Source organism: Crocodylus porosus, unplaced genomic scaffold, assembly GCF_001723895.1.
Source record: "Crocodylus porosus isolate Cpor-Errol unplaced genomic scaffold, CroPor_comp1, whole genome shotgun sequence".
NCBI classification, from domain to species: domain Eukaryota; kingdom Metazoa; phylum Chordata; order Crocodylia; family Crocodylidae; genus Crocodylus; species Crocodylus porosus.
The window spans coordinates 642-27,758 of record NW_017728930.1 but is presented as its reverse complement, the minus strand read 5'-3'; the positions used below and the strand labels follow the sequence as shown (position 1 = coordinate 27,758).

Sequence of the window (27,117 nt, the reverse complement as noted above, 5' to 3'; positions counted from 1 at the left end):
GTGCCGCAGGCCAGGCTGGGCAGGGAGGTCCTCGAGAGCCCGCGGGGCCGGCGCAGGGCGGCCAGGCCCCTGGAGAGACACGAGGACGCCTCCTTCGCCTCGTCCGCGGCAGCAGGGAGGAGCGTGCGAGCCCGGAGCCCCTCACCCACCGTCCCGGTGGAGCTGCCTGCCCAGCGCAGGCCCAGCTTTGGTGGCACCCTGACTCCTGCCTACAGCCTGGGCTCGCTGGCTGTGCCGTCGCCCCGCCAGAGCCCCCGTGTGCAGAGGAAGCTGTCGGGGGACCTGCGGCTGCCGGCGGGCGCGCGGGAGCGCAAGAACAGCATCACGGAGGTCAGCGGCAATGAGGACGAGCTGCTGGAGTACCACCGGCGCCAGCGCGAGGAGCGGCTGCGCGAGCAGGAGATGGAGCGCTTGGTGAGAGGGGCGCGGGGGCATTGGCGGTGGGGCTGGGGGCAGGGTTGGCAGGAGCGTGAGGGTCTCGGGCTGGGGCGGCGTGGTCGGTTCGGACGGCTTGTGCCTGCCCGGGGCGCGAGGCAGGCCTTGTAGATGTGCCAGGGGCATGCCCGGAGAGGCACGGTCGTGCCAGGTGGCTTGGTGTCCCCTGGAGAGGGTGGGGGTCTGTGCCATAAGTGGCAGCTGCTGTGGCCTCACCCGGCTCGCGCTGAGGCCGGCGGGTGCATGCCGAGGGCCGCGTGGGCAGCTCCGACCCACCCGCTGCCACCATCCCTGGTGGGTGCTGCTTGTGCGGATGCTCCCGGGGCCGAGCACTCGGCGGCGTGGCTGGGAGTGGGGGGCAGGGCCCTCTCTGCGAGGCCTCTGCCGTGATCAAGGCCAGGGGTATGTGAGCGTGGGGGCAGCGGGGCAGGGAGCCAAGCATCTGGCCCTGGTGGTTAGTGTCCTGGCCTTGGTAATTGCAGTGCGCGCGTGGTGCAGAGCTTCCCCGGGCTGCCGGTGGCCTTGCAGGCGCAGAGTCCCTATATTTAGAGTTGTCCCAGGGCAGCGGCTGCCTGGCAGGGGTGCGGCCTGTCCCGCCGGGGGGGCACGGGCAGGGCGCCGGGCACCAAGCAGACATCCCTGGGAGGCTGCAGCGTGGGGGTGGGTGCAGGGTCCCTGCCCAGCACTGCGTCCTGAGTGCAGGGCACGGGCTGGGAGCCTGGGCATCCTGGCTCCCGCTCCCCTTCCCAGGCTGTGGGTAGAGCCCAGGCCCACGCCGCAGGAGCAAGGCCGTGGGTGGGGGCCGCTGCCACGGCTTGGCTGGCGGTGGGGGAGGAGGCTGTTTACTCAGCACTGACTCAGTTTGCTCTCAGACGGCCTGATTCACTGTCCAGAAATAGCCCCGGGGTTGTGCGTGCCGGGCGCTCCAGCCCCGCGCGGCGGGCTCTGTAATTAGTCTGTCTCCGGCTGCTGCCGGGTCACGTGCCCGCGGGCGCGCTCCTGCGCGGGTGGTGCTGAGCGCAGGTGGGCGGCAGGGCCTGCCGAGCCCTGCGTGGGCCCCCTGGAAGAGGGCGGGACCCCCCGTGAGTACGTGGCGCTGGGGCCCGCCGGGGCACCCCGACCTCGCTGGAGAAGCAGGGGGCAGGTGGGGTAGGAAGGAGTAGGCCTCCCCCCACCGTTCTCCCCAGTGCCCCCGCCTCCCCCGTGGGGCTGCCTGGCCTTGGCTGTTCCCGTGGCGTGGGGCCGTGTCTGCAGCAGGTGCAGGACGAAGCCGTCCCCGTGCTGCCTGCCTCGGGCAGGGGGCAGGGCGATGGCCGTGGTGATGCTGTGCCTGGCACTCGCTGCCCTGGAGCCGTCCCCGGCACGCGTGCCGCTCCATCCCCGCCCCCGCGCCGAGCTGCCCAGGCCAGGTGCCGCCAGCTGGGCTCCTCGGTGACCTCATCTGGGCGCTTGACCCGTGTGGGAGTTGGCAGCAGCGTCTGTGCAGTGCGGCCAGTGCCTGAGCAGGCTGGACCCCGGCTCCCCAGGCCAGCAGGCCCCCCGGGGACGCTGGGGAGATGCGTGCCTGTGCCTCCGCGTCTGGCGGAGCGCCTGACTCCTCCCGCAGCCTCAGGTCGCAGGGCAGCGCTGGCGCGGCCGGGCAGGGGGTCACTCCCATGCCCAGCCCCCTGAAAGGGGGAGAAGCGCTTCTGGGACCAGCCCCTGGCACCTGATGAGAGGGGAAGCAGCATCTGGGGCTGGGGCTGGGCTGCTGGGACAGGGCTTGTGGGGTGAGTGCTGCATGGGGCTGGCAGACAGCTAGAGCCAGGCCCTCGGGGCAGCCCCCGGTCCTGCCATTGCCCCAGCGCCTGGGCCTGCCTGCAGTGCAGACCAGTGTCCTTGCGGGCGCCACGGGCAGAGTCGTTCCCGCAGCGTGGGAGCGCCCTGGCCTGGTGCCAGCAGACAGAGATGGCTCTGAGGCACATCTGGCCGGGGTGCGGCCGGGCTGTGCACGGCGCGCTGTGTCACGTAGGCACGCGCCTGCGTGATGAGCCAGCCCAGGAGCCTCCTGCCTTGCTCAGCAAGCTTGTGGGGTGTGCAGCAAGTATGTGTGTGCATGTGCATGCACCCTCCCACCTCCCAGGGCATGGATGCATGAACAGGACCTGTGTCCTGCTGTGCCCAGGGGCACGACTGCAGGACTGAGCCCCTCGGGGTGACCGAGGAGCCAGCCTGGCACTGCTGAGGTTTGGTTGTTGTGGTTGCTGTGTGGACAAGGGGCATGCAGGGGGTGCAGCGCAGGTGCCCGGAGCGGGGCAGTGTAGGGGCACAGGGCAGGGAGCAGCAGGGGCTCCCTTGAGGCTGGGCCAGAGGGGACAGGACTTTGTCAGTCCCTCTGGGCCCCATGGGCCAGGCAGGGCTCAGGCCCAGGTGATGGCCTGGGTGCCCCGCGATGGGCGTCAGGCTTCACGCCAAGGCTGGTTGCGTTTGGCTCCAGGTGGAACGGGTCGAAGCTGACATGCGTCGGGAGCGTCCGCACGCAGCCTGCTCGGGTTTAACTGCGGGTGTCCCCTCCCCGTGTGGTGTCCTGGATGAGCCCGTCCGTCCCGCGGCCTCAGACTCCCCAGCTGAGCAGCCTGAGCTGCGGCTCCACCTGGGGCCAGACTGGGCTCCTGGGACCAGGTCTCCATGCTCTGGTCCGTGGCTGCCATGTGGTGCCATCCCCACGACAGCCAGGGCGAGCAGCTGCGCCTCGCAGAGCTTTCTGCCGCTGCACCGTGCCATGTCGCGCCCAGGCCAGGGCTGAGGCGTGCAGACCTGGCCGGCATCCCAGCAGTGACAGGCAGGGCCAGGTGGTGCAGGACGGGGCCGGATGAGCTGCGGCTGGGGCTGAGCAGGTGTCCGGACCCCGCCCTGGTGCTTGCCCCCGTCTGTCAGGCCCCGGAGCAGAGTCAGGGATTTATGGACCTGCCGCGTTTGTGAGTGCCTGCCCCACTGCTCTGCAGGGAATGGGGAGCCTCGTGGGGTTGGCTCTTGGGGCGCTCGCCCCGTTCCACGTATAATCCCCCTGTCTGCTGGGCCCTGTGCCGGGGTGCCCCGGGGCTCCCATGATGGTCCCGGAGCGGGGCTCAGCAGAGGGCAGCCCCATGCCAGCCAGACCCAGACGTGGAGCTAGTCCCCAGGGTGGGCGCCCTGGGACTCGGTGCCTCTCGGAGCGTGCCGGGGCGGGGAAGGTGTCCTCGCAGCCTGGTGTGACAACGTTTCATCCCACTGGAGCATTGCTGCAGCGTGGGCTGTGGTGTCCCCGAGCTGAGGGCAAGGGCGGGGGTCCCAGGCAGCAGTGCCTGCACCTGCAGGGGTGGGTGGTGTTGGAGGGTCGGCGAGGCCCCCCTGACTCTGAGCAGCCTGCTGATTGATGCCCCCTCGCCCTGCAGGAGCGCCAGCGCCTGGAGACCATCCTGAACCTGTGTGCAGAGTACACCCGCACTGATGGGGCCGCAGACGTGGGCGATGGCACGCTGACGGGCAGGCGGCCCTCCAAGGGCTCAGCCGGCTTGGCTGTCCTGGGCCTTGGGCGCTCCTTGGAGGAGCATGGGGAGCCCCTCATGCACCGGCAGATGATGGAGAACCTGGAGAAGTCGGACGAGGAGAATCTCAAGGAGGAGTGCAGCAGCACGGAGAGCACCCACCATGAGGTGAGGGGTCGTCCCATGGCAGGGAGAGCACCCACCGTGAGGCGAGGGCCCTGGGACCCGGGGGCCTCGGGCAGAGCTGCCAGGCCAACAACAGGGGCAAAGGCAGGGTGCGCCAGGTGAGCGCTGCGTGGGGGGCCGGGGGCAGGGTCCTTGCAGCGCCCGCTGCCTTTGTCCTGGCATTGTGGCAAGGGTGGCAGGGGCCACAGGAACCTGCGAGGTCCCTCGCGCAGCTCGGCTGAGTGCTGGCCCATCTGTGCCGGCAGCACGAGGAGTCCACGGGGGGCAGGGCCAAGGAGGCAGCTCTGCTGGAGGAGGAGCGGGCACAGGTGCTGGCTCGAGTGGATGAACTCAAGTGCTGTGTAAAGGAGCTGGAGCAGCAGCTGCAGGAGTCGTCCCGCGAGGTGAGGGGCTGCGGCCCGCTGTGCGTGGAGGGGCACAGGGGCCCTGCTCCCGGCCGGGGGCTCCAGGGCATTGGCCTGCCCCCAGGTCCTGTGGAGCTTGCTCTTGAGGGTCCAGCATGGCCCCCCCAGCCCCTCCACAGGTTGAGTAGGAGGCACCAGACCAGACCCTCCCCTGGTGTGATCCTCTGGGTGCAGCCCACGGGTCAGACCTGCCCTGCAGCCTGGTGTGGCCTGGCCCAGGCCAGGAGGGGTGCACGGGTCCTGAGCACGCAGAATCTGAGCTGTGGTCCACAGTCCCGGTCCTTCCATGCCCTGTCTGTTAGCAGAGGCTCGCTGGGCTCCAGGCCCCATGGCCGTGGCGGGTACCTGGCCAGAGGCTGCCGGACTTCTCTGACCGGGTCTGTCTGCACAGGCGGAGATGGAGCGGGCTCTGGTGCAGGGGGAGCGCGAGGCAGAGTTGATGCAGCTGCAGCAGGAGCAGAAGATGGCTCAGCAGCTTCAGGAGAAGCTGTCCGGCCTGGACGCTGCCGTCCAGAAGGAGCGCGACAAGGTAAACCCCGCAGCCGGAGCCTCCTCTCGCCTGGAAGCGACGGCTGCAGCGCGTTTGCTCAGTCCTGTCGGCTGGACAACCCTGTTCGCCCACCCCCGCTGCGGAGGCTGCTCTCTTGGCCTGCGCTGACCCCGGAGGACAGTGGCGCGGGGTCTCCGACTGGCGTGCCCTGGACCCGTCCCCCAGGGCCGAGCCCCTGGCTCTGGGGTGCTGTCCTGGCTGTGAGCCTCTCCCATGTGCTGCTGCCATGGGCAGAGTCTCGGGAGCTGCCAGGTCTGCGGGGGCAGGAGCCGGCCCCTCCCTTCTTGGCGTCTTCCCTTCCTTCTGCTGGCTGAGGAGCTCTGTCCATCCTTGGTGCTGCTACGGGAGTGCAGCTCTTTTCAGTGCTTGGGGCACACTTTGGTAGCCGCTCTGCTGGCAGAGCCGTCCCCAGGGCTGCAGCCGGGTCCCGGGCCTGCACCCCCCCCCCTTCCTGTGTGTGGTCTTGGTGTAGGAGGTGTCGTGAGCTCGCCGTTCTCTGTCTGCCCCGTGGAGCCTGCAGCTCCGCACGTGGTGGTGACAGCTGTGGTGTTTCTCTGGCTGGGGCACTGGGTCAGTCTGTTCAAAGCGTCACCTGGCTTTGACCGGAAACGCGCCGTGGGGCTGTGGATTCCCGGCTCGGCGGAGACCGGTTCCGGGAGGCAGGAAAGGGGCTGGGGCCTGGGGCTTGCAGGTGGTCCCCTTCCCACCTGTCCTCTGAGGAAGGGCTGTGCCCCGCTGCAATGCAAGCGCACCTGACCAACCGACCGACCCGGAGGCCGTGCTCTCTGTGGAGCCCTGGCAGCTTCCCGTCCTGCCCCGGCACTGCCCCGCTCCCCGTCGGCTTCGGCCCCAAGAAGCCCCTCGCCGCCCCCACAGGGGGGAAGCAGGGCAGGGGGATGACCGCCTGCCATACTGCTGGAGTGAGGATCAGGGCCACGCTTGTTCCTCGCCCAGCTCCCGAGAACCTTTGCCCGGCTCCTGTGGGGATTCCTCGCTGCCACCCTGGCTCTCCTGCGGGGATTCGTTTCTTCTGTTTAAATTCTTCTAGCCCTTCCGTGAGCCCTTGTTTGCAGCCGCTGGCTGCCCGGGCATGGAGCCCAGAGACCACGCTCCCACGGCCGCGCTGCCTCCATCTCTTGCCGCTCTAACCGGCCTGCTCTGGCCCTCTGCCGCTGAGCTCTGCCTCTAACCCTGCCTGCCTGCCTGGGTCGCGCCTAACCATTAGCCCGGCTCTTCACGGGCCCCCTTGTCTCCCTAACACTTGTCTTCTGACCAGGCCGGAGGGGACCAGGCACAGCGCCCCTCGTGCTCTGGGTCCGTACCGATGTGACATGCGTGTGCGTGCATGCGTGTGAGTGGTGTACTGCTGCAGGTGTGCGAGGCAGGGGAGACTTGCTCTGGCACGCATCGTGCTCCTGATTTGAGGCTTCTTGGCTGAAGTTGAGCCCCGGTGCTGCTGGAAGAGGGTGTTGGGCTGGGGCTGCTTTTGGGCCTCCCCGAGCGGTGCGGAGCTGGGCTGCCCTCTGGCAGCATGCTGTGCTGCTCGCAGGATGGAGGGCAGGGGCCTGGGGCCCAGGGCGGGCTGATCCCCTGACACGACCCCACTGGCTCTGGCCTGGGAACGCAGCCTGGAGGCCCCGTCCTTGGCCCCTGCCCGGCCCCACAGCTGCTCCCCACCTCCTGGCTGCCCCGGACTGCTCTAGTGCCCATGTGCTGTGGTCATAGGGTCTCGGGGAAGGCGTCTTCCAGTCCCCTCTGGCCGGTGCCGGTGCTCGCTGCCAGGTGCCTGTGCCTGGGAGCCCCCACTTGGCGTGTTCCCTGGGCCGTGTGCCCCAGAGCTCTGCCTGCAGCCGGGGGCGAGGGGGTGCTCTCAGAGCCGGGCTGCAACGTGCCCCTCTCCCCACACGCGCAGGGTGCGTTAGCTGGGCATGTTGCCCTCCTGCTCTGTGCCGTGCCTCATTGTACACCAAGCCAGCCGCCAGCCCTCTGCCATTGGGGCTGGTGCCTGGGGGCTGCTGAAGGGAGGCAGGCGGGGGGGGGGCTGCAGGGACGGGCCATGCATCAGTGCCCAGGAATTCCTTTGTCACTGAGAAGCAACTGAGCTCAGTGGATGCGACTAGCTGGGCTGGCGTGGAAAATTCTGTGCTATGAATAGGCATGTGCGTGCCTGCGTATGGTGTGGTGTGTGTGTGTGTGTGCACGCAGGGGGCGTGCATGGGGGTGTGCATGCGTGTCTGTGTGCATGTGTGTACGTGTGCATGCACGGTGTCACTTGGAGTGCAGGAACCCAGAGGAGGGCATCCAGGGACGTCTGCTTGAAATCCAGGTCCCTGCTCCCTTCCTCGGAGCAAAACGTTAGGTAGCAAAGTCCCCGCAGAGCCGTGCTTCTCCAGCGGCTGTGTCCGAGCCTGCGGGCCCCAACCTGTGCTGTGACCAGACTCTGGGCACTGCTTAGGGACCCCACAGTCGTACTGGACGTGGGGCAGCATGTGTGGGACGGGAGGGCCGTCGTGGGGTCAGCTCTGGTGAGCAGGGCCCTGTGGCCTGGTTCTGCTGACTCCCTGCAGGAGATTGGTCAGTCATTTCCCTTCTCTGCCTCAGTTTCCCCGCCTGTGACATGGGTGTAACAGTCCCTCTCCTCCGGGGGCTGTGAGAGTGCAAGACATTTAGGGACCAGGGGAGGGGGCAGGCACGTGGCGCAGGCGCTGCGTTCCAGCGCTGTTGGTGGTGGCGGGAGCCTGGCAGGCCCAGCCTTTGAGCACAGTGTCGCGTCGTGTCGCTCTGCAGGACAGAGGGCAGCGGCAGAGCTTGCCTGCGTGCGGAGTGGAGAACAGCCGGTGCCCCTTGGTCTGCTGTGTCACTAACTCGCTGCAGCGCGACCCAGGGCCCAGCATTAACTGCAGCAGGGCTGGATCTCGGTCTCCGCAGTCAGAGCCCCCGTCGCCCCTTTGCACAGAGGGGCGTGCAGCCCTGACCTGCCCGTCCTGCCCCCGTCTTCGGGCGGCTGATGACCTGGCAGTGCAACACTGGGTGCCTCGCTGGGGCTGTTACGCTTGTCCCCGCGCCTGGCGAGGATGCCTGGCGCTGCTGCGTGCCGCTGCTGGTGGCTGCGCCGGCCCCAGGCTAGGCTGTGCCTAGAGCCGGCTCCTGTCCGTCTCCACTGGGCTGTGGCGCTCGCTGCTCCGCCTCTGTCCTGAGACGCAGACCGAGGTCCAGCCCGGAGCAATCACCACGTTAACCCTCTAGCCCTGGGTCCGTGCTTCTGCTTTCTTGTCTTCCGGACGATGCCCTCTGTGCCTCCCCTGCCTGAGCGCTGTCTAATTCTCTGCTTCTGCATGGCGCGGATTTGAGAAGTGTTTTCTCTCTTTTGTGTTTTGTTTGTTGTTTTCCCCGATTCAGGAGAGGGCAAAGGTTGATGCTGAAAGGAAGGAGCTAGAGAAACTCCAGGCACTTTACAATGAGTCGAAGAGCCAGCTTGATAACTGCCCTGAATCAATGCGGGAGCAGTTACAGGACCAGATGAGAAGGGTCAGTGTTTAACCCCGCCCCTCGGGACCACGGCCCACTTCCCCCAGCGCCAGGCTCGCGTCTCCAGCTCCAGCCCCCGCCGCCTGGCCGCACCGCAGGCTGGAGGAGGCTGGCGTCCAGGTGCGCGGTACTGGTAAGCTCGGCACGGTCTGGCTGGCACAGCGGCGGCTGGGCAGAGCGAGCAAGGCTTCTGCTGCCTGCAGGCGTCGTGGCCCTCCCCGCCTCTCTGTGCAGGGCTGTAGCCTCCCCCGGCCCCCTTCGTTCTCCGGGGGCTAAGAGTGAGGAGCCCAGCGCGCCCACTGCGCTCGGTGCCTGGCAGGGGGGCCTGGGCGCGCAGGCCCGACTTCAAACCCCCAGTGGGAAGCGCGCCACTCGCCCCTCAGGGCAGCAGACAGCTGCTCGCCCTGCTTCGGCGCCAGCTCCAGGTCTGCCGTTGAGCACAGTCGGCAGCGATGCCAGGGCAGGGCTGTCCCCCTGGAGCTCAGCCCCCGCAGGAGCCGCTCTGGAGTGGGGCCTCTGCCCCGGCCCGCTCCCTGCCACAGAGCCAGGCAGGCCGCATCAGGGAGCTGCTGTGGTCCCAGCTCAGGGGCCAGAGGAGCTGACCTGCTCACGGGCCGCTGGGCTGGCTAAAGGGACAGCCCTGCCAAGGGGGCCCAAGCCTGGGTGTCAGCTGTTCTGGGTGGGGCAGCTGCCCGGGGGCATCTGTCCTGGACACAGCATAGCTCAGCCATGGGAGGCCAGGCCAGCGGCGGGCACGAGCGTTTGTGCATGCCTCTGCGTCCCGTCCTACGGCCCTGTGGCCGTGTCGGTTGTCCAGTCCGTGTGACATCGCTGTCGGTGCAGCGCGTTTCCCAGTTGCTGGGACGTTCCAGGCAAGATCCGGCCACCCTCCCTGCATGTGGTTGGACCTTCCCGTGGTGCAGGCCCCGCTGTTGGCCTGTGTCTCAGTGGGATTGGCATTCCCAGCCACAAAGTGCGTGGCGTGGGCATGGCAGCCCAGCAAGGGAGCATCCAGCAGGGCGGGCGCTGAAGGTCTGCGTGGGGATGGAGCGCCCTGGCCTGGGGGCCTGCAATGGCCCTGCCATTAATCCAGCTGCAGAGCCCAGATCCTGCACTGCGCTGCTTCCCTTTGGCTGGCAGGACCTTACCTGCAGCACTGGAGGCACAGCCTTTTCGTGCCCTGCTCACCTCGGTCGGCCAGGGCAGCCTGACCTAGTCTGCCCGGTGTGGGGGCCCGCGCATCGTGCACGGGTGCTGCAGGCCTGGCCAGCGGCCAGAGCAGCCCCGGGGCTTCAGCAGAAACACGTGGCTGCCCAGGCGGACGGGGCAGCCCTGCTGCTGGCGTGGAACATGTGGCCCTGTGTGCAGCCCAGCCTGCCCCGGAGGTGCTGTTGCATGTGATGGAGGGCAAGGCAGAGGTTTCAAGCCAGGCTCAGCCCTGGCCCCGGAGCATTGTGCCTCCACGGGCCTGCGACAGGTTGTCTCGGCACGAGCTGAGCACTGCAAGACGACGGCTGCACTTGTACAGCCCCCACACGTCACCCTGGGTGGCCGCCGGCCCTGCCAGGCTCCAGCGGGGAGTGGACTGAGCGCCGTGGCCCAGGCTCTGCACGCTGAGGGCTTGGTGCCCAGCCCAGCTCAGCCTCCAGCCCCTCCCAGCAGGGCACGCTGCGCCCAGGGCCGGGGCTCTGATTCGGCTGCCGCCAGGTGCTGGGCAGGGGTGGAGCGAGCTTGGGCTGGGGGTTGCTGGAGGCTTTGAGGGTGGTTAATAGCGTCTGACTTGATGGGTCCTCGGGGGTTCGCTGCCCTCAGGGGATCGGCTGGGGTGGATCCCGTGGCTGACCAGCACGCACTCCCCCAATCCCGGCGGTCTTGGACCATGCGCTCCTCTGGCTGCCCAGGCCTGCCACCTTGGTGCCACCCCAGCCCCGCCAAGCCCCCCCACCCCAGGGGCTGCGCTTTGCCCTCCGCTCAGGCCTTTTCCCCCCAGGCCCCCCTGGCTGTGCCCAGCCCCCTTGCCGGGATTCCCCGCGCCGCGCTGCCCGTGCGACTCTGCTGGTGCTCCCTGGACTGGACAGGGCCAGGCTCCCCACATCCCCAGGCCCTCCGTGTGCCTGCGGCATTAGCAAGACCCAGGCAGTGCCCTGTGCCATGGCAGGGGCTAGGCAGAGGATGGAGCAGGGGACGGTGACATCCTGCCCAGGCCAAAGGGCAGGGCAGCCCTCGCCCCTCTGCCTGGCAGTGCCCCAGCCTCGTGGGCCTTGGCGGGGCAGGGAAGCAGCTGATGTGCTCAGCTACCCAGGTGTTGGGGGCCCCGGAGCCTGCCTCCCTCCTGCTGCACAGCTGGGCGCTGGTACCCTGGACTTGCCCGCCTGCCCCGTGGTGGCGTCCCTAGCCGGGAGGCGGGTGCTGGGCTGAGCCGCTGCCGCTGTGTTTGAAGGAGGCGGAGGCCCTGGAGACGCAGACCAAGGCGTTCGAGGACCTGGAGTTCCAGCAGCTGGAGAAGGAGAGTCGCCTGGAGGAGGAGCGCGAGACCGTGAGCCTGCAGCTGCTGCAGAGCAGGGCCGAGTGTCACCGCAGCGTGGCCAGGAGAAAGGTGTGCGAGGAACGGCCCTTGGCCTGTGTCTACCCGCGGGGTGGCAGGCTCCGTGCCCCTGCCCCGCGGAGCTCCCTGGCCCGCGCGGCTGCGCCGCGCTGGCACCCGCTGCCCGCTCACCGGCTCCATCTCCCGCAGGAGCGCGTGGCCGCCCTGGAGAGCCAGGCCAACCAGATCCGGCTGCAGGCCGCGCAGGAGTCGGAGCGCCTGGCCGCTGAGAAGAGCACCGTGCTGCAGCTGCTGCACAAGGTAACGCCTGGGCTGGGGCCAGGCCTGCCCAGTGCCGTCCACCAGCCCAAGCTGGCGGGTCTGTCACCAGCGCTGCCCACCGCCAGCCCTGCATGTGCCTGGGCCAGGCCCTGTGCCTGGGGCTGCCGGCAGCTGCTGGCTGCGGGGGGGAGGTGGGGAGCTGAGGGCAGGGCGCTGACAGGACGGGCTGTGGGCAGGGGGCAAGGCTGCCTGGGCTTGGGGACAGGCGCTGTGGCGAGCGCTGACACCTGTCCCTGTCCCTTCCCGGCTGGTGTGTCCAGGAGAAGGAGAAGCTCGTCTCCCTCGAGCGTCGCTACCACCTCGTCACTGATGGCAGGAGCTTCCCCCGGACCTCATCCGCGCTCAAGGAGGTAACTGCAGGGTTGCGGGGGCTGGGGGAGCTCCTCTCGGGACTGGCCACCTCATGCCACTGAGAGCCACGCGCTGGGCTCAGCCCAGTGTGACCGCGGGCACTGAGGCTGGGGCATGCTGTGCTGGGACATGGCAGGGGCAGCACACCCCTTCCCAGCAGGGATCTTGCTCCACGCGTGGGCGAGGTGGGGGAGCTGTGAGCACCTGGAACCAAGTTCAGCCCCTGGTCAGCGCTGTCCTCTGGCCTGTGGGTCTGCCCTGAGCTGGAGCTGGGCCCTGCTCCCACCTTGCCCATGGGGCATGCGGGGCTGATTCCTGCCTGACGCTGGGGCTGGAGCCTCGTGGAGGAGTTGGGGAGTGGCGCTGCAGCCTGGTGGCGAGCTGCGTGCGTGGTGGGGTCTGTGGGCAGGCAGCGCTGTGAGCATGCAGCCAGCGCCCCTGGGCTCAGGGAGCTTGTGGGTGTGCACAGGGCAGATTTGAGCCAGCAGACCACGCGTGGCTGCCAGGTTTGCTCAGCTTGAATGCCAGGCGCCCATCTGGGCCAGAGCCACTTGCTGGGAGCCCTTGCTCCTGGGCCGGGGGGGCAGCAGGCCTGTCTGGCGGGTGCCGGGGTCCTGGCAGGTCACACGTCCAGAGGCACCAGTGGGGCTGCGTCTTGCCGGACCCGCCCGGCCCGCGTGGAGGAGCTGGCTCTGTGCTTCAGGGAACTTGGGCCCTTCGGCTCCTTGCTGTGGACAGTTGGGCCCCCTGGGTCGAGGAGTGACCAGCCAGCGGGCACTCGTGACTGCAGTGGGCTCCAGCATCCGCTTTTCCCCGGGGTCCCCATCACAGCAGGCTGTGTGCTGGGTGCCCTGGCCGGCTACTGGCGCCTTCCACTGGGCTGCATCGCCACTTGGTCTCTGGAGCACCTTGGAAGGGAAGGGGGCTCGTGGGGCTGTTTGGGTCTTGCGATGTGTGTGTCCACTTTGCCCTCACGACCTTTACCCTCCAGCAGGGCATGCTTCATATCTCGGAGCACTGTGACCTGCTGGAGGAAGCTAAGCCCCAGCCCCCTCTGCCCGGAGCCGCTGCTTCCCCAGCCGCTGTTTCCTCTGCCTGCTCCTGCCCCACGGTGCAAGAGGTAACGGGACTAATTGCATGTGCTTGCTTGCTCGCTCACGGCCCCGCTGCCTGCACGCAGCAGTGCCAGGCTGCTGCCGGCTCCCGCTTGTCCAGGGCCTGGCAGGCCACCCTTTCCCCTCCATGGGCTCGTGCTGCCTCGGGTTCCCAGGCCCTGCAGCCAGGCACAGATGTGGTCCCCTCCAGGGGCATTTCTACTCTAACAAGCCAGTAATTGCCCATCACCCTCAGAGCTCCTGGGCTGCAACACAGACGGGCCCAGTGGCTTCTGGCTGCAGCTGCTCCCCGACCTGCCCAGCTGCGCCTTCCTCTCCTCTCCTTTGCAGCTGTCCTTTGCCCTGTTCCCTGCTGCAAGCCCGCTGCACAGAGCTGGCTGTACGTCCCGCAGGGCGGTCCCCTGCAAGTGCCTTGGGCCCTGCATGCTCCCTGCCAGCCTCCTGTCCACTTCTGCTTCTCTGAAAATCTCATAAGGGTGGTGACGGGGGCACTGCATGGCACTGTGTCTGCACAGGCTGGCCAGCACGGCTGCAGTGCTCTGTGGCAGGCTTCTGCCAGTGCCAGCCTGGTTCTTTGGCAAACCTCTCCCCTCGTGACACTGGGCAGCAGATGCCTAATGCTGCAGCCAGCCCACATGTCAGCAGGGAGCCAGACACTCCTGGGGTCAGCATGCTGGTGCCCCCAGGGTTTGGGTCGGGAGAGCTGGCTGCAGGAGAGGCTCTGTGGCCAGGCTCCCCAGAGCTCCCTGCTGCTGCTGCCTCCCCACGGCAGGTGTTCGGTGCTCCTGGGGTCAGCATCGGGTTTGGTGTGTACAGGTGGCCATGCGCTGTCTGGGGTTCCCTCTTCCCTGCATAGCCACTGAATGTGCTGCTGGGCAGCCAGCCTGGTACTAGCTGAGCTGTGTTCAGATGCCAGAGGAGCGGTGGACACCTGGTCTCAAAGTGCCTTGGGCTTGTGCATTGCAGCCAGCAAGGGAGGGCAGCCCTGGGGCCGTTGGCACAGGCCTGGGTGCTGCAGGAGCAGCTGGCCCTGGAGGCTGGACTTGGGGAGGTGGTCTGACTCGGGGGCTTGTCAGCCCCGGCCAGCAGGGATAGCAGCACAAAGGCCAAATGTGCCACGGTGGTGCAGGCGGGGTGCCCCCGCCCATGGGTATTTGGACTGTGCCCTGCCAGGGGCTGCAGCTGAGACGCGGCCGGGCAGACAGCAGCATGGCCAACAGAGACGCTTGGTCCAGTGCCCAGGCCGTGCCCTGCCCTGCTGTGGTCCGAGTCCACAGCGTAGAGCTCTTTGGCTGCATGTGGGGTGGCAGGCTGGGAATTTCCCCGGCCAGAGGCCCGGGAGGGGAATGTGCCAGGGTGTCCAGCTAGGCTCATGGGACACCTGAGGCAAGGGGCTGGTGGCGTGCAGGGCTGTTGGTGTTGGCTGGCCTGTGTCTAACTTTGCTCCTCCTTCTCTGCTGCGGCTCTCCAGGAGTACATGAGGCTGTCTGACGTTTTCAGGTTCTGCAGCACCGTGTACGGCCCTGGCTTGGATGCTAAAGCTCCTGCTGCTGCCCCTGCTGCTGCGTGCCGTGCGCTCTTGCTTGCGGTACCTCCCATGGCCACCGAGGTACCTGCTCCGAGCATGCTCTCGTGCTTGCGCACCCCCAGCCCTGGCTTGCTCTGGCTGAGCAGCTCCCGGGGTCGCTTCCCTGCTAGGGTGAGCCTGACCGGTCCAGGGAAGGCAATGCCTGGCGCTCCCCTTCCCGGCGCTCCCCTGGCTGCACATTGGTCTGGGCTCAGGGAAGACTCTCCCTTGCACTGACGGCGGCTGGAGCAGTTTCATCTCCTCTGCTCTCCTCTGCAACGGGCCTGTGGTCTCTCGGGCAACAGCCTTGGGGCCTGGGGACAGAGGAGCTGATGTGGAATAAGTTAATGTCTCAGTCGCTTGCTTCTGGGGGCTGCAGTCCTTCGGGTGGGCTGGGGGCTGCATCCTGGGGCAAGGCACGTGGGAGCAGCCCGAGCGCAGTGGGGACGGGTGGGATGCTGTCAGGCAGGGAGCCCCGTGCCAGGGCTGCAGAGCACACAGGTGGCTCCTCAGAGCCACGTGAAGTGCCGACCACATCTGTCCTGGCCTCTCTCCACCCCGCTTGGAAGCAGTAAGGGGTCCCCCAAGTCCCATATAAATAACCAACCAGGGCAGGCCCAGGCCACACAGCTGTGTACCTGTGGGTCTGCACTGCCTGGCGGCGGGTGGGCAAGGGATGCTAGCCAGTTACGTGGCCTCCCTGACCTCCGCGAGGAAGTGAAATGCCCCCAGGATGGCCGCTGTCCTTGCCGGCCGGGCTCCCGTTGCCCCAGGCTCGGCGTTTATCTGCTTCTCCTCTCTGCCCAGTACGTGACCATTGAGCAGCTCTCAGGGATCCTGGGCAGCGCCAGGGCCAAGCCAGTGCTGGCCCCTCCTGCTCCCACCCCGGGCTGCCACCCTGCCAGCTGCACCCCTCGAGCTGCTTCACCCGCCGGCTGCCTTCCTCCTCCTGCGCTGCCTCTCTGCTCCTCCTCCGTCTCTGCAGAGGTTTGTGTCTGTGCCCCCTCCTCCTTCCTCCACTCTGCGCTCTCTGTGGGGAACAGCAGCTGCTGGCGGGGTTGGGGCTCCTGGCAGCCGAGAGGACGCTCCGATGGTGCCAAGGGTGGATCTCGGACCCCTGCTTTGAGCCCGTTAAGTTGTGACGCTTCCAGCTGCGGACAGCACCCGGGCCAGCCTGCCCCGCCGGCTCTGCCGTGCTGCTCGCTGGCTTTGCTGCAGCCTTGCAATGTTAGCGTTGCACCATTCCTGCCCGTCAGACGGAGCCGCGGGCCCTGGGCCCAGCCCTGTCAGTTGGCGAGACCTGAATGGGGCGGTTTGGGCTGAGCATGGAGCATCGCAGCTGCTGCTTCCTGAGCACGTGCCTGCTCCAGCTCCGGTGTGATGGCCGTGGGGCCTGGCGCCTGGGGCTGTCCGGGCAGGGTGAAGCGCCAGGCCAGGGACTGGTGCCAGACCACGGTTCCTGTGCAGTGGGACGGCTCGGGGCCGGGCCAGGGCAGGGCTCTGCTGGTTTTCATTCTCTCTGTCTGTGTCTCTGCCCCTGCTGTTCCACCCTCTGTCCTGTCTTCTGTCTCCTGCCCCCTCTCTCTTCAGATGGAGAAGCTTGCAGGGAGCCTGGGGCAGCTCCCAGCCCTCGACTTAGAGAGGTGGTATGAGGAGGTCATGGCCGGCATGGAGGCCCCCTCCCCTGCCTCTCCTCCCTCCTCCCCTCCTCCTCTTCCTGCTAAAGCTCACTCCTCTCGAAAGCCGCTCCAGGTAACTCCCTGTGGGACAAGGCCAGGGCCAGGCCCAAGTCTCTGCAGAGGTGGTGGGACGGGAAGGAGATGGCCCCAGGGGCCAAGCCCTAAGGACATTTGTGGTCGGCTCTTGGACCAGGAACGCTCCAGCTGGGGTCGTGGCTTGGATTTCTTGGTGTCCGGCCCTGCCTGGCTCAGCTGTGCCAGCTCCAGGGGCGAGGCTTCCCCATGCCATGCTGCAGACTCCTCTGGCATCTGCTGGGTGCCTTGGAAAGCTGGGTCTTGCCAGTGGAGCCCCGGGCTCGTCTCGTCTGAGCCTGGAGCTACGTGTGACTCCAGCACCAGGCCTGGCATCTGGGCACGCCCTGCTGCGGAGCAAGTGCCCTCAGCCACGGCTGCAACCTGTGCGTGCGCCTGGAGTTGGGGCTGGCTCGCACGTGCACTGGCGGGAGCTGGTAGTTGTGGCTGGTGCAGGAGTGACCCGCTCCGTGACTCTCCACCTGCTCGCTGGGCGCCTCGGCACTCCATCGCGCTCCAGGGGCTCGGCCAGGGTATTGACCAGCTCCTCCCCTGCAGTGGTGCGGACCCCTTGGCTCGGACCACGGCAGCTCCAGGCCACTTGCCAGGGATAAAGGCCCCGTTATGGAGGGGAGTGTGAGGCAGCTAAATGCAAAGGCTGCTGTGCCCATGCTCAGCCGTGGGGACTGGGTCTGCAGCTGGTCCACTTGGATGGGCCAGGCCTCACGAGGCACTGCAAGGCAGGAGGGGAAGGCTGCCGTGCCCATGCCTGTGCTCCTGCCGCTGGGGCTGCCGCGCGCCCTGCGCACCTCTGGGCACAGCGCTGGCTCCAGGCCTGTCCCCTCGGCCAGCTCCTGTTCAACCTGGTGCCCGACAGTCCGCCGCGGCCCTGGCATTCTCCCCGGGACGGGGGAGGCTCCCAGGCCATGAACTGCCGTCACAGGGAGGCTGGGGGGTCCCTCGCTGGTGAGCAGGTGCCAGGGCCTGAGCCCTGTCCTCCCGTACCCACCTGAGTCAGTGTTTCCTGCCCAGGTCTATCGTGCCAAGCTGGACAGCGACAGCAGCAGCTCGCTCCAGTGTGCCAGGGGTGGGGCCCCGTCATCGTCCCAGCTCAGCGTGGCCACGCTGGGACGCAGCTCCTCGCCAAAGGTACTGGCTGGGGCTGGCGTGTGGGGGACACGGGGAGCACTGGCTCCATCTTGCCCTCCTCACAGCGCGTGGTCTGGCCCGTTGCTCTGGGAGCTGCCCTGGGATTCGGGCAGCCGGTGGGACCTGAGGCCCTGTCCCCCTCTGGCAACCTCTGCCAGTGGGTCTGCTCTGCCCCAGACCGTGGTCAAGGCCTCGTGGGCAGGGCAAGCCAGAGGCCTGGGGTGGGTCAGGCAGGGCATCCTCATCCTGCCTCTTGCCCCCAGGGCCCCCTGCACCCACAGAACAGCACGGGCAGCCTGCCCCGCAACCTGGCAGCCATGCTGCAGGACATCGAGGCCAAGCGCCAGCGGGCGCTGCAGCAGAAGGGTGAGTGCCTGCGCCCAAGCCTGGGCACCCTGCCCAGGGAGCAGTCGAGCGACACCACGGCCGGGCTGGGGCTGGAGCCTGCCTCCCCAGCGCTCGGCCCAACTGGCCTATGGCTTGTCCCTCCTGCAAGCCTCGGGCACGCCATCCCCTTGCCTCTGCCACAGTGGGCAGCCCCCACCCTTGAGTGGAGTGCAGACAGACCCTCACCAGGGCTGGTCACTGCTCCACCCTCCAAACGGGCACGAGCTTGGCCCCTGCTCCCTGTGTGCTCGGATAGCTGGTGCAGTGGGAGCAGGGCCAGGGGGGTCCAGGTGGGCCAAGCGCTGCAGCCCCCTGAGCCTGAGCACTGCATGCTCCTTGGCACCGCTCTGGGGCTGGGGGAGGAGATGCACACGATTCAGTGATCCCTGCGGGGCTGTAGCCCTTCCTGCCCCCAGCTGGCCTCGGGGCTGGGTGTCGGTGGCCCTGGGATGCGCTCAGCTCTGCCCTGCGTAACCAAGCCCTGCTGGGGCCCGGGCCTGCGTCCGGCATGCTCTGAACCCCACCTGGCCCCTGCCAGCGGGGCTGAGGAGCAAAGGGGAGGCCCAGGGCAGGCCTGCAAACAGGCCAGGTGCCCCCGGAGTAGCTGACCCAGGTGGGGGATCCTAGGAGGGCCGGGGATAGGACTGGGGCCATGGCCAAGGCTGGGCATGTGGCAGGAGGGGTTTCCCACTGATGCTGCAGTTCAGCTGCACTGGGCACTGTCAGCCCCACACTCGGCAGGAGAGGCCATGGCTCTGCCCAGGCCCCCAAGCCCAGGCTCCCTGCTGCACAGCAGGGCTGCAGTTGCCAGTCTGCCCGACCATTGCGGCGGAGCGCGGCGCGGCGCGGCGTGCACAGGGGCCCTTCTGAGCTGGTGGAAGGGCTGTGTGGCCAGGTCCCGGGGCAGCACTACTAGCCCCTGCTCTGCTTGTCTCCCGACCCCGTCAGTGGGCAGTGCCTCTCTCACAGTCTCTCGCTTCTCCCTTCTCTCCACCTGACGGCGCGGTGCGTCTCCAGCCGGCTCGCTCCCCGTGGAGCCCTTGCAGCCAGACGATGTCTCAGGTAGACACCTGGAAAGGCTGGGCCTCCCAGATGCGCCCGGGCAGTGGCATGGCTGGCTGTTCCTTGAAGGCACCTGATACCCTCTGCCAAGGGGGCACAGCCAGCCTGGGCCTGGCTGAGTCCATGTGTGCGAGTGTGCCTGCTAGTGTGCTGTCCCTGTGCCGAGCTGCCCTGTGCTGCGTGCCGGGGCTGGAGGGATGCCTTAGCTGGCCCCTGCGCATTTGGGGCTGGTGCTTTTCAGGCCAGCAGCCTTGCTCCTGTAGCCCCAGCTTCCCCATGCTAGAGGCGGGCCCAAAGGCCCTGCATCCTATGCCCCTGCCTTGCTCAGGCCTGTCCCCTCTCCTGCCCCAGCATGTGCTGGAGCCCTTGTAGGACCTTGGCTTTGTCCCTGTGCCTCCTGGCAGCCTACCATCTCCCAGGCCCACGGGGCCCCTGCTAACTCGGACCACAAGGAGCATGGGGCTGGCAAACCCGGCATTAGGCTGCTCCCGCTGTGACTGCTTTGCCCAGCCCTGCACCCGCCAGACTGACGCATGCACCTCCCTGCTGTCCCCACTCCTCACGTCTCTGCAGGCAGAGCTGCCCCGGGGTGGCTGCTGCAAGCTGTGGTCCTGGAAGGGCGCTGTGGCTGCGTGTGCATCTGGGGTGGAGGGTTCCCTGAACGACAGGCTCTCTGCTGGGAAGAGCTGGGCTCCAGTGGCACGGAGGCAGTGCGCTCTGCCAGTGCCCAGCACCATCACTTAGACCCGCCTGGCCCAGGCTGGGAGCACAAGCTGGGACCAGGCCATGATGTGCGTCCCCAACACGCGGCAGGGGACTTGCCTTGCTTCCGTACCCGGTCATAACCGCAGCTCCCATCTCATCCGCCTCCATCGCACTCACTCCACTAACTGCAGCGCTCCGGCCAGGCCAGGGGAGGGGGCATCTCCCAGGCAGGGCTGCAGGAGGGGGTCAGGCCCTGGCGGGGAGTGGCGCATGCCACTGCAGCCGCCTTGCCGGGTGCATGGACAGACAGACTCCATCCCGGGCTAGGTCAGGGACAGGCACTGTGGCTGGCAGCCGTCGCTCAGGTGCACACACCTGCACAGATCGGCAGGGTGGAGGATGGCGCCAGGATGGAGGCCGGACGTGCCCTGCTGGGCGGTGCTGCCACAGGACTCACCCAGGCGGGAGGTGCTGCCCGGCCATGCGCTCCCCACGCTCCTGACCCTGCCCTGCACGACTGAACATGGAGTCGCAGATGCCTGCAGCCCCCCGTGCCGCGCCGTGCCGCGGCGCTCCAGGTGCTGCCCTCCCGGTGACCTGCCCTCTGTTCTTGTTCCCTGGAGCTGCAGGTCAGCAGGTGATAGAGGAGCAGAAGCGGCGCCTGGCGGAGCTGAAGCAGAAAGCGGCAGCTGAGGCGCAGTCCCAGTGGGAAGCCCTGCACGGGCCGCCCCACTTCCCCCCACCCTCCTACCCTCCGCTCATGCATCACTCCATCCTCCATCACCACCCCCCGCACGGCCTCGGGCCCCGGGCTGAGGACCCCGACCATGCCTACGACACGCTCAGTCTGGAGAGCTCGGACAGCCTGGAAACCAGTGTCTCCACCGGCAACAACTCAGCCTGCTCGCCCGATAACATGTCCAGGTAACCCGGGCCTGCCCCACCATGCCCCACGTGGCAGCCCTGTGCAGGAGAGGGTCCGTGTGGCCAGGGGCAGCCGCGTGGCACTAGGCGAGCCCACGACTCCCTCGGCCTGTCGCGCTGCAGCTGGCCCTGGAGCAGTGTCCGCACAGCTGCGCCGAGGGAGCTGCGGAGGTCCCACTCCCCCCCAGCCCCTGCAGACCAAGGCGTTGGCAGGCTGTGCCAGCCCAGGCCCTGCTCCCGTCCCAGGCAGCTCACCCGCCCAGCTTGCTGCCTGCCGCTGGCTCCGGCTGTTGCTTACGAGGTGCCGTGCCAGTCAGGCGGGGGCAGCCATCTCTGAGCATCTTTGACACCTCATCCCAGCCGCTCCCATCCTCCATCCCACGTGCACCACCACGCTCTGCTCTACACGTGCTGCTGCTCAGGGTTGTCTGGGCTGCTGTGCAGGGGCTGGCAGGACTGCAGAGCCTGGCCCAGCCCAGCACCTCTGGGAGCAGGAACTGCCCAAGCTGCTGCTGTCCTCGGAAAGGACATGAGTGTTGGGTCTGGGAGGGGCAAGTCTTGCAGCTACCAAGGCAGGAGATATTGGGAAGAGGCCTTGGTCGAAACTCAGGGCCTTGGGAACATGAGAAGGAGCCTAGTAGGGTGGGATCCCCCAGTGCAGCAAGGGACGCTATACATGGGCAACACTGTCCGCCTACGCCTGCTCTGGGAGGGTGCTGGTGCTTGTGTCTGCCCAGCTTCTGGGCCCGGTTGGGCATGCAAGCAGAGCTGCAGGCCTCCAGGTGCTGGTGGTGGTGGCCCTGGCTGGCACGATGCCTGGGAGTCTTGATGGCAGTCACCCCCAGCAGTGCTGGCAGTGACCCTGGGCTGATGGACTCTGAAATGTCCCGGCGTCTGCATGGGAGGGCAGCGTGGGGCAGGCCTGGGAACGCCCCAGACCAGGGGTGCGTCGCCAGTGATTCTGTGGCTGCAAACCGAGGGTGCCAGAGAATGTGCCCAGTGCTGGTGCTGCAGCATGGCCCAGCCTGCAGCAGGTCCTGGCTCTGCTTGAACGAAGGGAATTTCCCTGGATGGACTCTCCCCCAGCGCCTGCGCTGCCTTGGGGTGACGGCACATAGGGCAGGGTCCTGTCCTCCATCCATTGGCAATGAGACCAGGACGCGCAGGAGGGTGCCGGAGGCCTGGGCACTCCCTGCACGCTGTCAGCTCTCTGGGATGCCTTCAATCCCAGAAGGACATGCAGGGGGGCAGGCAGGTTTGGGGTCCTAGTCTCTGAATGCAGCTGGGGCTGTTCGCTCACAGCAGAAGCGGCTGTCTGCTTGTCCTGGGGAGCCCAGGTCAGGGAGGACGCATGCAGACTTGCTCCCCTGGCTCTGAGCCCTGGGCATGGGCTCACCTGTCCTGGCTGCTCAGCCTGTGCCCAGGACGCTGCTGGCTGTTGGAGTGGTTCCCATCCCTCTGGAGCTGCTGGGCTCCTAGCCGGAACGATGGCACCAGCTTTGCCTTGCAGTGCCAGCGGTGTGGATGTGGGGAAGATCGAGGAGATGGAGAAGATGCTGAAGGAGGCCCACGTGGAGAAGTCCCGCCTCATGGAGTCACGGGTGAGTGGGGCCAGCGCCGGGGCAGTGGAGCCCCGTGCCTTGGCAGGGAGGGTGTGCTCCATGCACCCACCCCACCTGCACAGTGTGGTCACACGCCATGGGGCAGGCCCCTGCCCTTGCCCTTGCCCACACGCTGGGAGCAGCGTGGGCTGAGCCTGTGGCTGTCTCTGCAGGAACGGGAGATGGAGCTGCGGCGACAGGCCCTGGAGGACGAGCGGAGGCGGCGGGAGCAGCTGGAGCGGCGGCTGCAGGATGAAACGGCCCAGCGGCAGAAGCTGGTCGAGAAGGAGGTCAAGATGCGGGAGAAGCACTTTTCCCAGGTGAGGAGGCCCCAGCACGGCTCCGGCCCAGCTTGCAGTCACAGCCGCGTGGCCCGGTCCTCCGGCCTGCTCTGCTGCCGTCTCAGGTGAAGCTGAGCGCAGGAAGATCCGGGGAGTCTGGGCCCAAGTGGAGGTGCAAGTCTGGGCTGCCGTGTGCGGGGAGAGGGGGAGCTTGGGACAGGTCCAGGCGTCCCTGGCTCTGGGTGCCCAGCGGAGCAGCGCCTGCCACACGGGTGATCCCCGAAGGCTGGAGCTGGTCCTTACCAGGCGGTGCTGCTCCCCCCAGGCACGGCCCCTCACCAGGTACCTGCCCATTCGCAAGGAGGACTTTGACCTGAGGCTGCACATCGAGTCCTCAGGCCACAGCGTGGACACGTGCTGCCATGTCATCCTGAGCGAGAAGATGTGCAAGGGCTACCTGGTTAAGATGGGCGGCAAGATCAAGTCCTGGAAGAAGCGCTGGTTCGTCTTCGACCGCATGAAGCGCACAGTTTCCTACTACGTTGGTAAGAGGCCCATCCACCGCCCGCGCCTCAGTCCGCCCCTCCCTGCCCCGTGGGCATGCGGCAGCCCGAGCCCTGGCGCTGGCTCCCGCGTGGGGATGCGCAGGCCCAGTGGGGCGCTCCCTCTCCTGTGGCCTGTGAAGCCGAGCGCTGACCGGGCCCCTCCCTTCTCTCCTGTGCAGACAAACACGAGACAAAGCTCAAGGGAGTGATCTATTTCCAAGCCATAGAGGAGGTTTATTACGACCATCTCCGCAGCGCTGCTAAGGTGAGGCTGGGTCCTGCCCTGGGCGTGGGCTGGGCTGAGGCAGGTTGCATGGTGCTGTCCTGCAGGGCACTGAGGCAGACGCAGCAAGACCACGGCGTAGAGCTGGGGATGAAGCCTCGTGGCATTGCAGCCGAGCCGGGTGCAGCAGGGCAGGGCAGCGCGGGGCCGTGGAGCCCTCTGCGGAGTGCGGGGCCTGGGGCGTGAGCCGGGCAGAACCACGTGCGGGAGCCCGGCCCCTGCTCCCCCGACCCAGGTGCCGGCAGCGACCGCCGCGCTGCCTGGAGCTTGCCGGTTGCTCCTGTCACTGACCTCCTGCCTTGTGCTGCGTGCGCCTGAGGGGACTCTTTGCTGGTCCTGGGAGGACCCTGCCCCCTTGGTGCCAAAGGGCACACGAGCTGGCATGTTACTGGGCAAACGGGCTGTCGGATGCTGATGCGTTGTGGGGGCCCGGCCCAGCCTGAGGACAAGGGCAGGGCGATGGAGCACCACATGGGACCTCGCTGACCTGGCCCAGGATGCTTGGGTCCTGTGGCACAGTGCCCAGGGCAACCTGGGGCCGTTGGGGAAGAGGGGCGGGTTGGGCGGCACGACTGCGCCAGACTCCCCAGCTCTGTCTCTTTCTTTCTCCTTTCTCTCCTCCCCTAACCAGAAAGGACTTTTCAACCTCAGCCTAGCAAATGTACGTATCCACCCGCGGGCCACACTGGCACTAACAAGGCTCTCGCCCTGCGCCCGTTAACCCTTGGCTGCCGGATACTCTCTAACCCATGCTGTGATGGTGCTAACAGCAGGGCCCTCCAGCTCCCACAGCGGGCCTGGTCAGGACTGACCCCCTGCCCCGTCTTGCCCCTGGGGATGGAGCATGAGGCAGAGGCAGGACGCAAAGGGGCTGCACAAGCGAGCTGGGTTGTGGGCTCCAGCAGCTCCTAGCCATTGCTGCTGGCCTCAGCTAACCCAGGACTCTGAAGGCACAAGGTGCCCGGCCGAGCTCCCGTTCCGGCTGCAGGCCACAGGGCTGTCCCAGAGAGCAAGCCCCTGTCAGGTGCTCCCAGCATTTCCATCCCCATCATCTGGAGCTGGACAGCCATGTCCCTCTGGCCTCAGCCTGCCAAGCGCAGCAGGCCTGGGCCTGAGTGCTACCCCGTGCCACCGCACAGCTGAGCCAGGGTCGCAGCTGCGTCCGTGCGCCAGGTCCGAGTACCAAGTGGTTCTTTCTCCGGCCAAACGGAAGGGCTGCAAAGGTGCTGTGAGGAGGAGCCATCCACGCATGGCGCTGCAAGGAGGCCTGCGTGAAGCTGAGCAGGCAGAGCCCATGGTGTGCCCAGCTGCTGCACCCCAAGCTGCAGCGTGGAGCTGCCGGCGGCAGCACAAGACAGGCAGACAGCTTGTGGGGGACCCTGTGTCCTGGGGACAGCACGTGGGGCGTGCAAAGCCTCCTGGCAGCATTGCTGTGGTTGTGCAAGCTGCCGCTGTTGTCAGGCCCAGAGTACAACCTCCAGGAGAGATGCATCTGGCCAGCTGCCCCTGCTCCAGTGTCCCCATCATCCCAGGGCCAGGTCCCTGCTGTGCTGCATGGAGCTGCGGTTCTGCCAGACCCCGGATTTGCACTTCTCATTAGGGCCGCTGTTTCAGGGTGCAGCATCTGGGCACAAAAGCGGGGGTGACCATCTGGGCACTTGGACTGTTAATGGCAGCTCACTCTGCCCACGGTGCAGTACTGGGGCCTGCGCGTAGAGCTGGCTTCAGCATCGTGTCGCCATGTGAGGACGCTGGCACCTACCTACCAGCCCACTGGCCTGTGCGCTGCTCCAGGGGCCTCAGAGCCAGCAACTCGAGCCCGTCGAAAGAAGAGTCCCGTGATGGGATCGTGCACTGGGCAGCTGCCTCTAGCAGTGTGCTCCCCTCTAACCACGTCTGCTCAGCTAACAGCTGCTTCTGGGCTGTGGCGTGGGACCAGGGGCTGAGACACTCTCCTAATCGCCTCTATCTTCATTTTCTTCTAGCAACTAGCAGATATCCTCCCCACTCGCTTCCGAAGAGAGGTTTGTCTCCGTGCGCTTGCCTGTCCCTGCCTGTTTTCCTGGTGTGCCAGGTGCCTTGGCCTGGCTGCCCTGGCATGCGTGTGCTGGTTTTGCACAGGAAAGGTTGAGCCTTGCTCCGTCCCATGGTCTGTGCGCTCCGAGTACTGGTCTCCGCTCTGCCGCTGCCTTGCACTTGGCTTTCTGGGGACAGGCAGCAGAGCACTCTTTGGGATGCTGGCCCCACCACTATAGCCATGGCTGTAACAGCATGGCAATCAAGGCATCTTTCTTTTAACTGGGCACAGACACGCTGCATCCCCAGGACGCTTTGGGGTTGAGCAGCTGCCTGTGGAGCAGCAGATGCTTTGCTGTCAGCTGAGATGGGATCAGCTGTGCAGGTTGCAGTGACAGGCTAAATGGCACGGTTCCCTTTGGCACCCAAAGCTTGGCAGGAGGGGGGCAGGAGTAGGGGTAGGGACAAGCAAGCACAGCCATTCCCCCGAGCAAAGTGTTGATGGGATAACATGTCCCTGGGCTTCAGGATCGTGTCTCGGGGGGTGGGGGGTGCTGAGCAGAATGGAGGTGCTAAGAGGGAAGGTGCTGCCATCCCTCTCCCAGCTCAGCCCTAGATGCGAGGAGCCGGGCTCTGCCCAGGTGTGGCCTTGAGTGTCTGCCCAGAAAGCAGTGGCAGAGGCTGGAGCCAAGGCAGAAGGGCCATGGGGTCACAGGGCTGTGGTGCTGGCCTGGTCAGGGCTCTCCTGCCTCTGCTCCAGGCAGCTCCTGCAGGACAGAGGGAACGCAGCAGCCAGAGGGGGAAGCCAAGGCCGTGTGCAAGGCGGGGGGGGGCCCAGACCCCTGCTTGCACCAGGCAGCAGGGGCTGTGCGGTCAGAGCCTGCCTGACTGGTGTGGGCACCACCCTCCCGTGTGCCCGGTGCCTCCCTGGGCAGAGCTGCGGGCACGTCTGCCAAGCACAGTCACTTATCCCCCAGCGCAGCTCACATGGACGGGCGGGCAAGGGCTGCCCTTGTCACACAGGCGTGATGTAGGCCCAGTAGCAGTCTTGCTCTTCAGCCAGACCCTGCTCCCAGCAGTGCAGCCTCCCGCTAGCCAGCACACCCAGGGTCTGACTGCAGCACTGGCACCGCGCCACCCCCCATGGCCTTCCCCAGGCACGGGCCTACAGGCAGGGGGGCTCCTTGCCCCAGCAGCAGCAGCGCTTGCTCCCAGGCCGTGGCAGCTTCGTGGTCAGCTGCTGCAGCAGCGCAGCGTGGCGCCTGGCATCTGCGCCTCCTGCTCGGCTGCTGCCCCGGGGCCAGCAGGAGGCCTTGCCTGCCCCGCTCGTTGCTCGTGACCCCGCGGAGGGAGCTGCGGCCCTGCAAGCAGCCCAGCCGGGGGGCCCGCAGGCTAGGCACGTGGTCTGAACCCGTGCACCAGGCGGGGACAGGTGTGAGCCCCCAGCGGGACCCCTGCCTGCAGGCGTGTGCTCACCCCCTCTCTCCGTCTCGTCCCGCTCTAGAGTCCCAACCCAGCGCTCACCTTCTGCGTCAAGACCCACGACCGCCTCTACTACATGGTGGCCCCGTCGCCCGAGGCCATGAGGATCTGGATGGACGTCATCGTGACGGGGGCCGAGGGCTACACGCAGTTCATGAACTGAGGGGCCCTGGCCCCGCCCCGCCCCGCCCCGCCGCAATTTGCCTTCCCCGGAGCTGCGGGACGCGACGGCAGAGCCGGCCCCGGGGCTGGAGCCCGGGGACTTCGCGCCGGAGTCCTTCGTTTCATGCTGCAACTGCTCCCCGAGGAGCAACAGGTGCTCAGCCCCGCCGGCCCGGCCCGGGGGCTTTTATACGGACCAGACTTTATTTTGTAACAAGCCTGTCGGCGCGCTGCCCCATGCCACGCGAGAGCTGCCAAAGA

At 67.2% G+C, this 27,117-nt stretch overlaps 1 protein-coding gene across 1 annotated transcript in view; it reads left to right on the top strand.

Annotated features, from left to right (window-relative positions):
- Window positions 1-27,111, top strand: part of PHLDB1 (pleckstrin homology like domain family B member 1) — a 38,497-nt gene extending 11,386 nt beyond the window's left edge. The window contains exons 5-23 of the mRNA XM_019543112.1: window positions 2-414; window positions 3,849-4,109; window positions 4,373-4,510; window positions 4,923-5,060; window positions 11,050-11,205; window positions 11,344-11,454; window positions 11,736-11,825; window positions 16,099-16,260; window positions 17,292-17,408; window positions 17,672-17,774; window positions 20,192-20,486; window positions 21,997-22,087; window positions 22,261-22,407; window positions 22,694-22,913; window positions 23,093-23,178; window positions 23,828-23,857; window positions 25,182-25,450; window positions 25,977-26,034; window positions 26,717-27,111. Of these exons, the coding sequence (XP_019398657.1) occupies window positions 2-414; window positions 3,849-4,109; window positions 4,373-4,510; window positions 4,923-5,060; window positions 11,050-11,205; window positions 11,344-11,454; window positions 11,736-11,825; window positions 16,099-16,260; window positions 17,292-17,408; window positions 17,672-17,774; window positions 20,192-20,486; window positions 21,997-22,087; window positions 22,261-22,407; window positions 22,694-22,913; window positions 23,093-23,178; window positions 23,828-23,857; window positions 25,182-25,450; window positions 25,977-26,034; window positions 26,717-26,857 (3,026 nt within the window). The 3' untranslated portion in view covers window positions 26,858-27,111. The remainder of the gene's footprint in view (window position 1; window positions 415-3,848; window positions 4,110-4,372; window positions 4,511-4,922; window positions 5,061-11,049; window positions 11,206-11,343; window positions 11,455-11,735; window positions 11,826-16,098; window positions 16,261-17,291; window positions 17,409-17,671; window positions 17,775-20,191; window positions 20,487-21,996; window positions 22,088-22,260; window positions 22,408-22,693; window positions 22,914-23,092; window positions 23,179-23,827; window positions 23,858-25,181; window positions 25,451-25,976; window positions 26,035-26,716) is intronic.
- The last annotated feature ends 6 nt before the right edge of the window (window positions 27,112-27,117 follow it).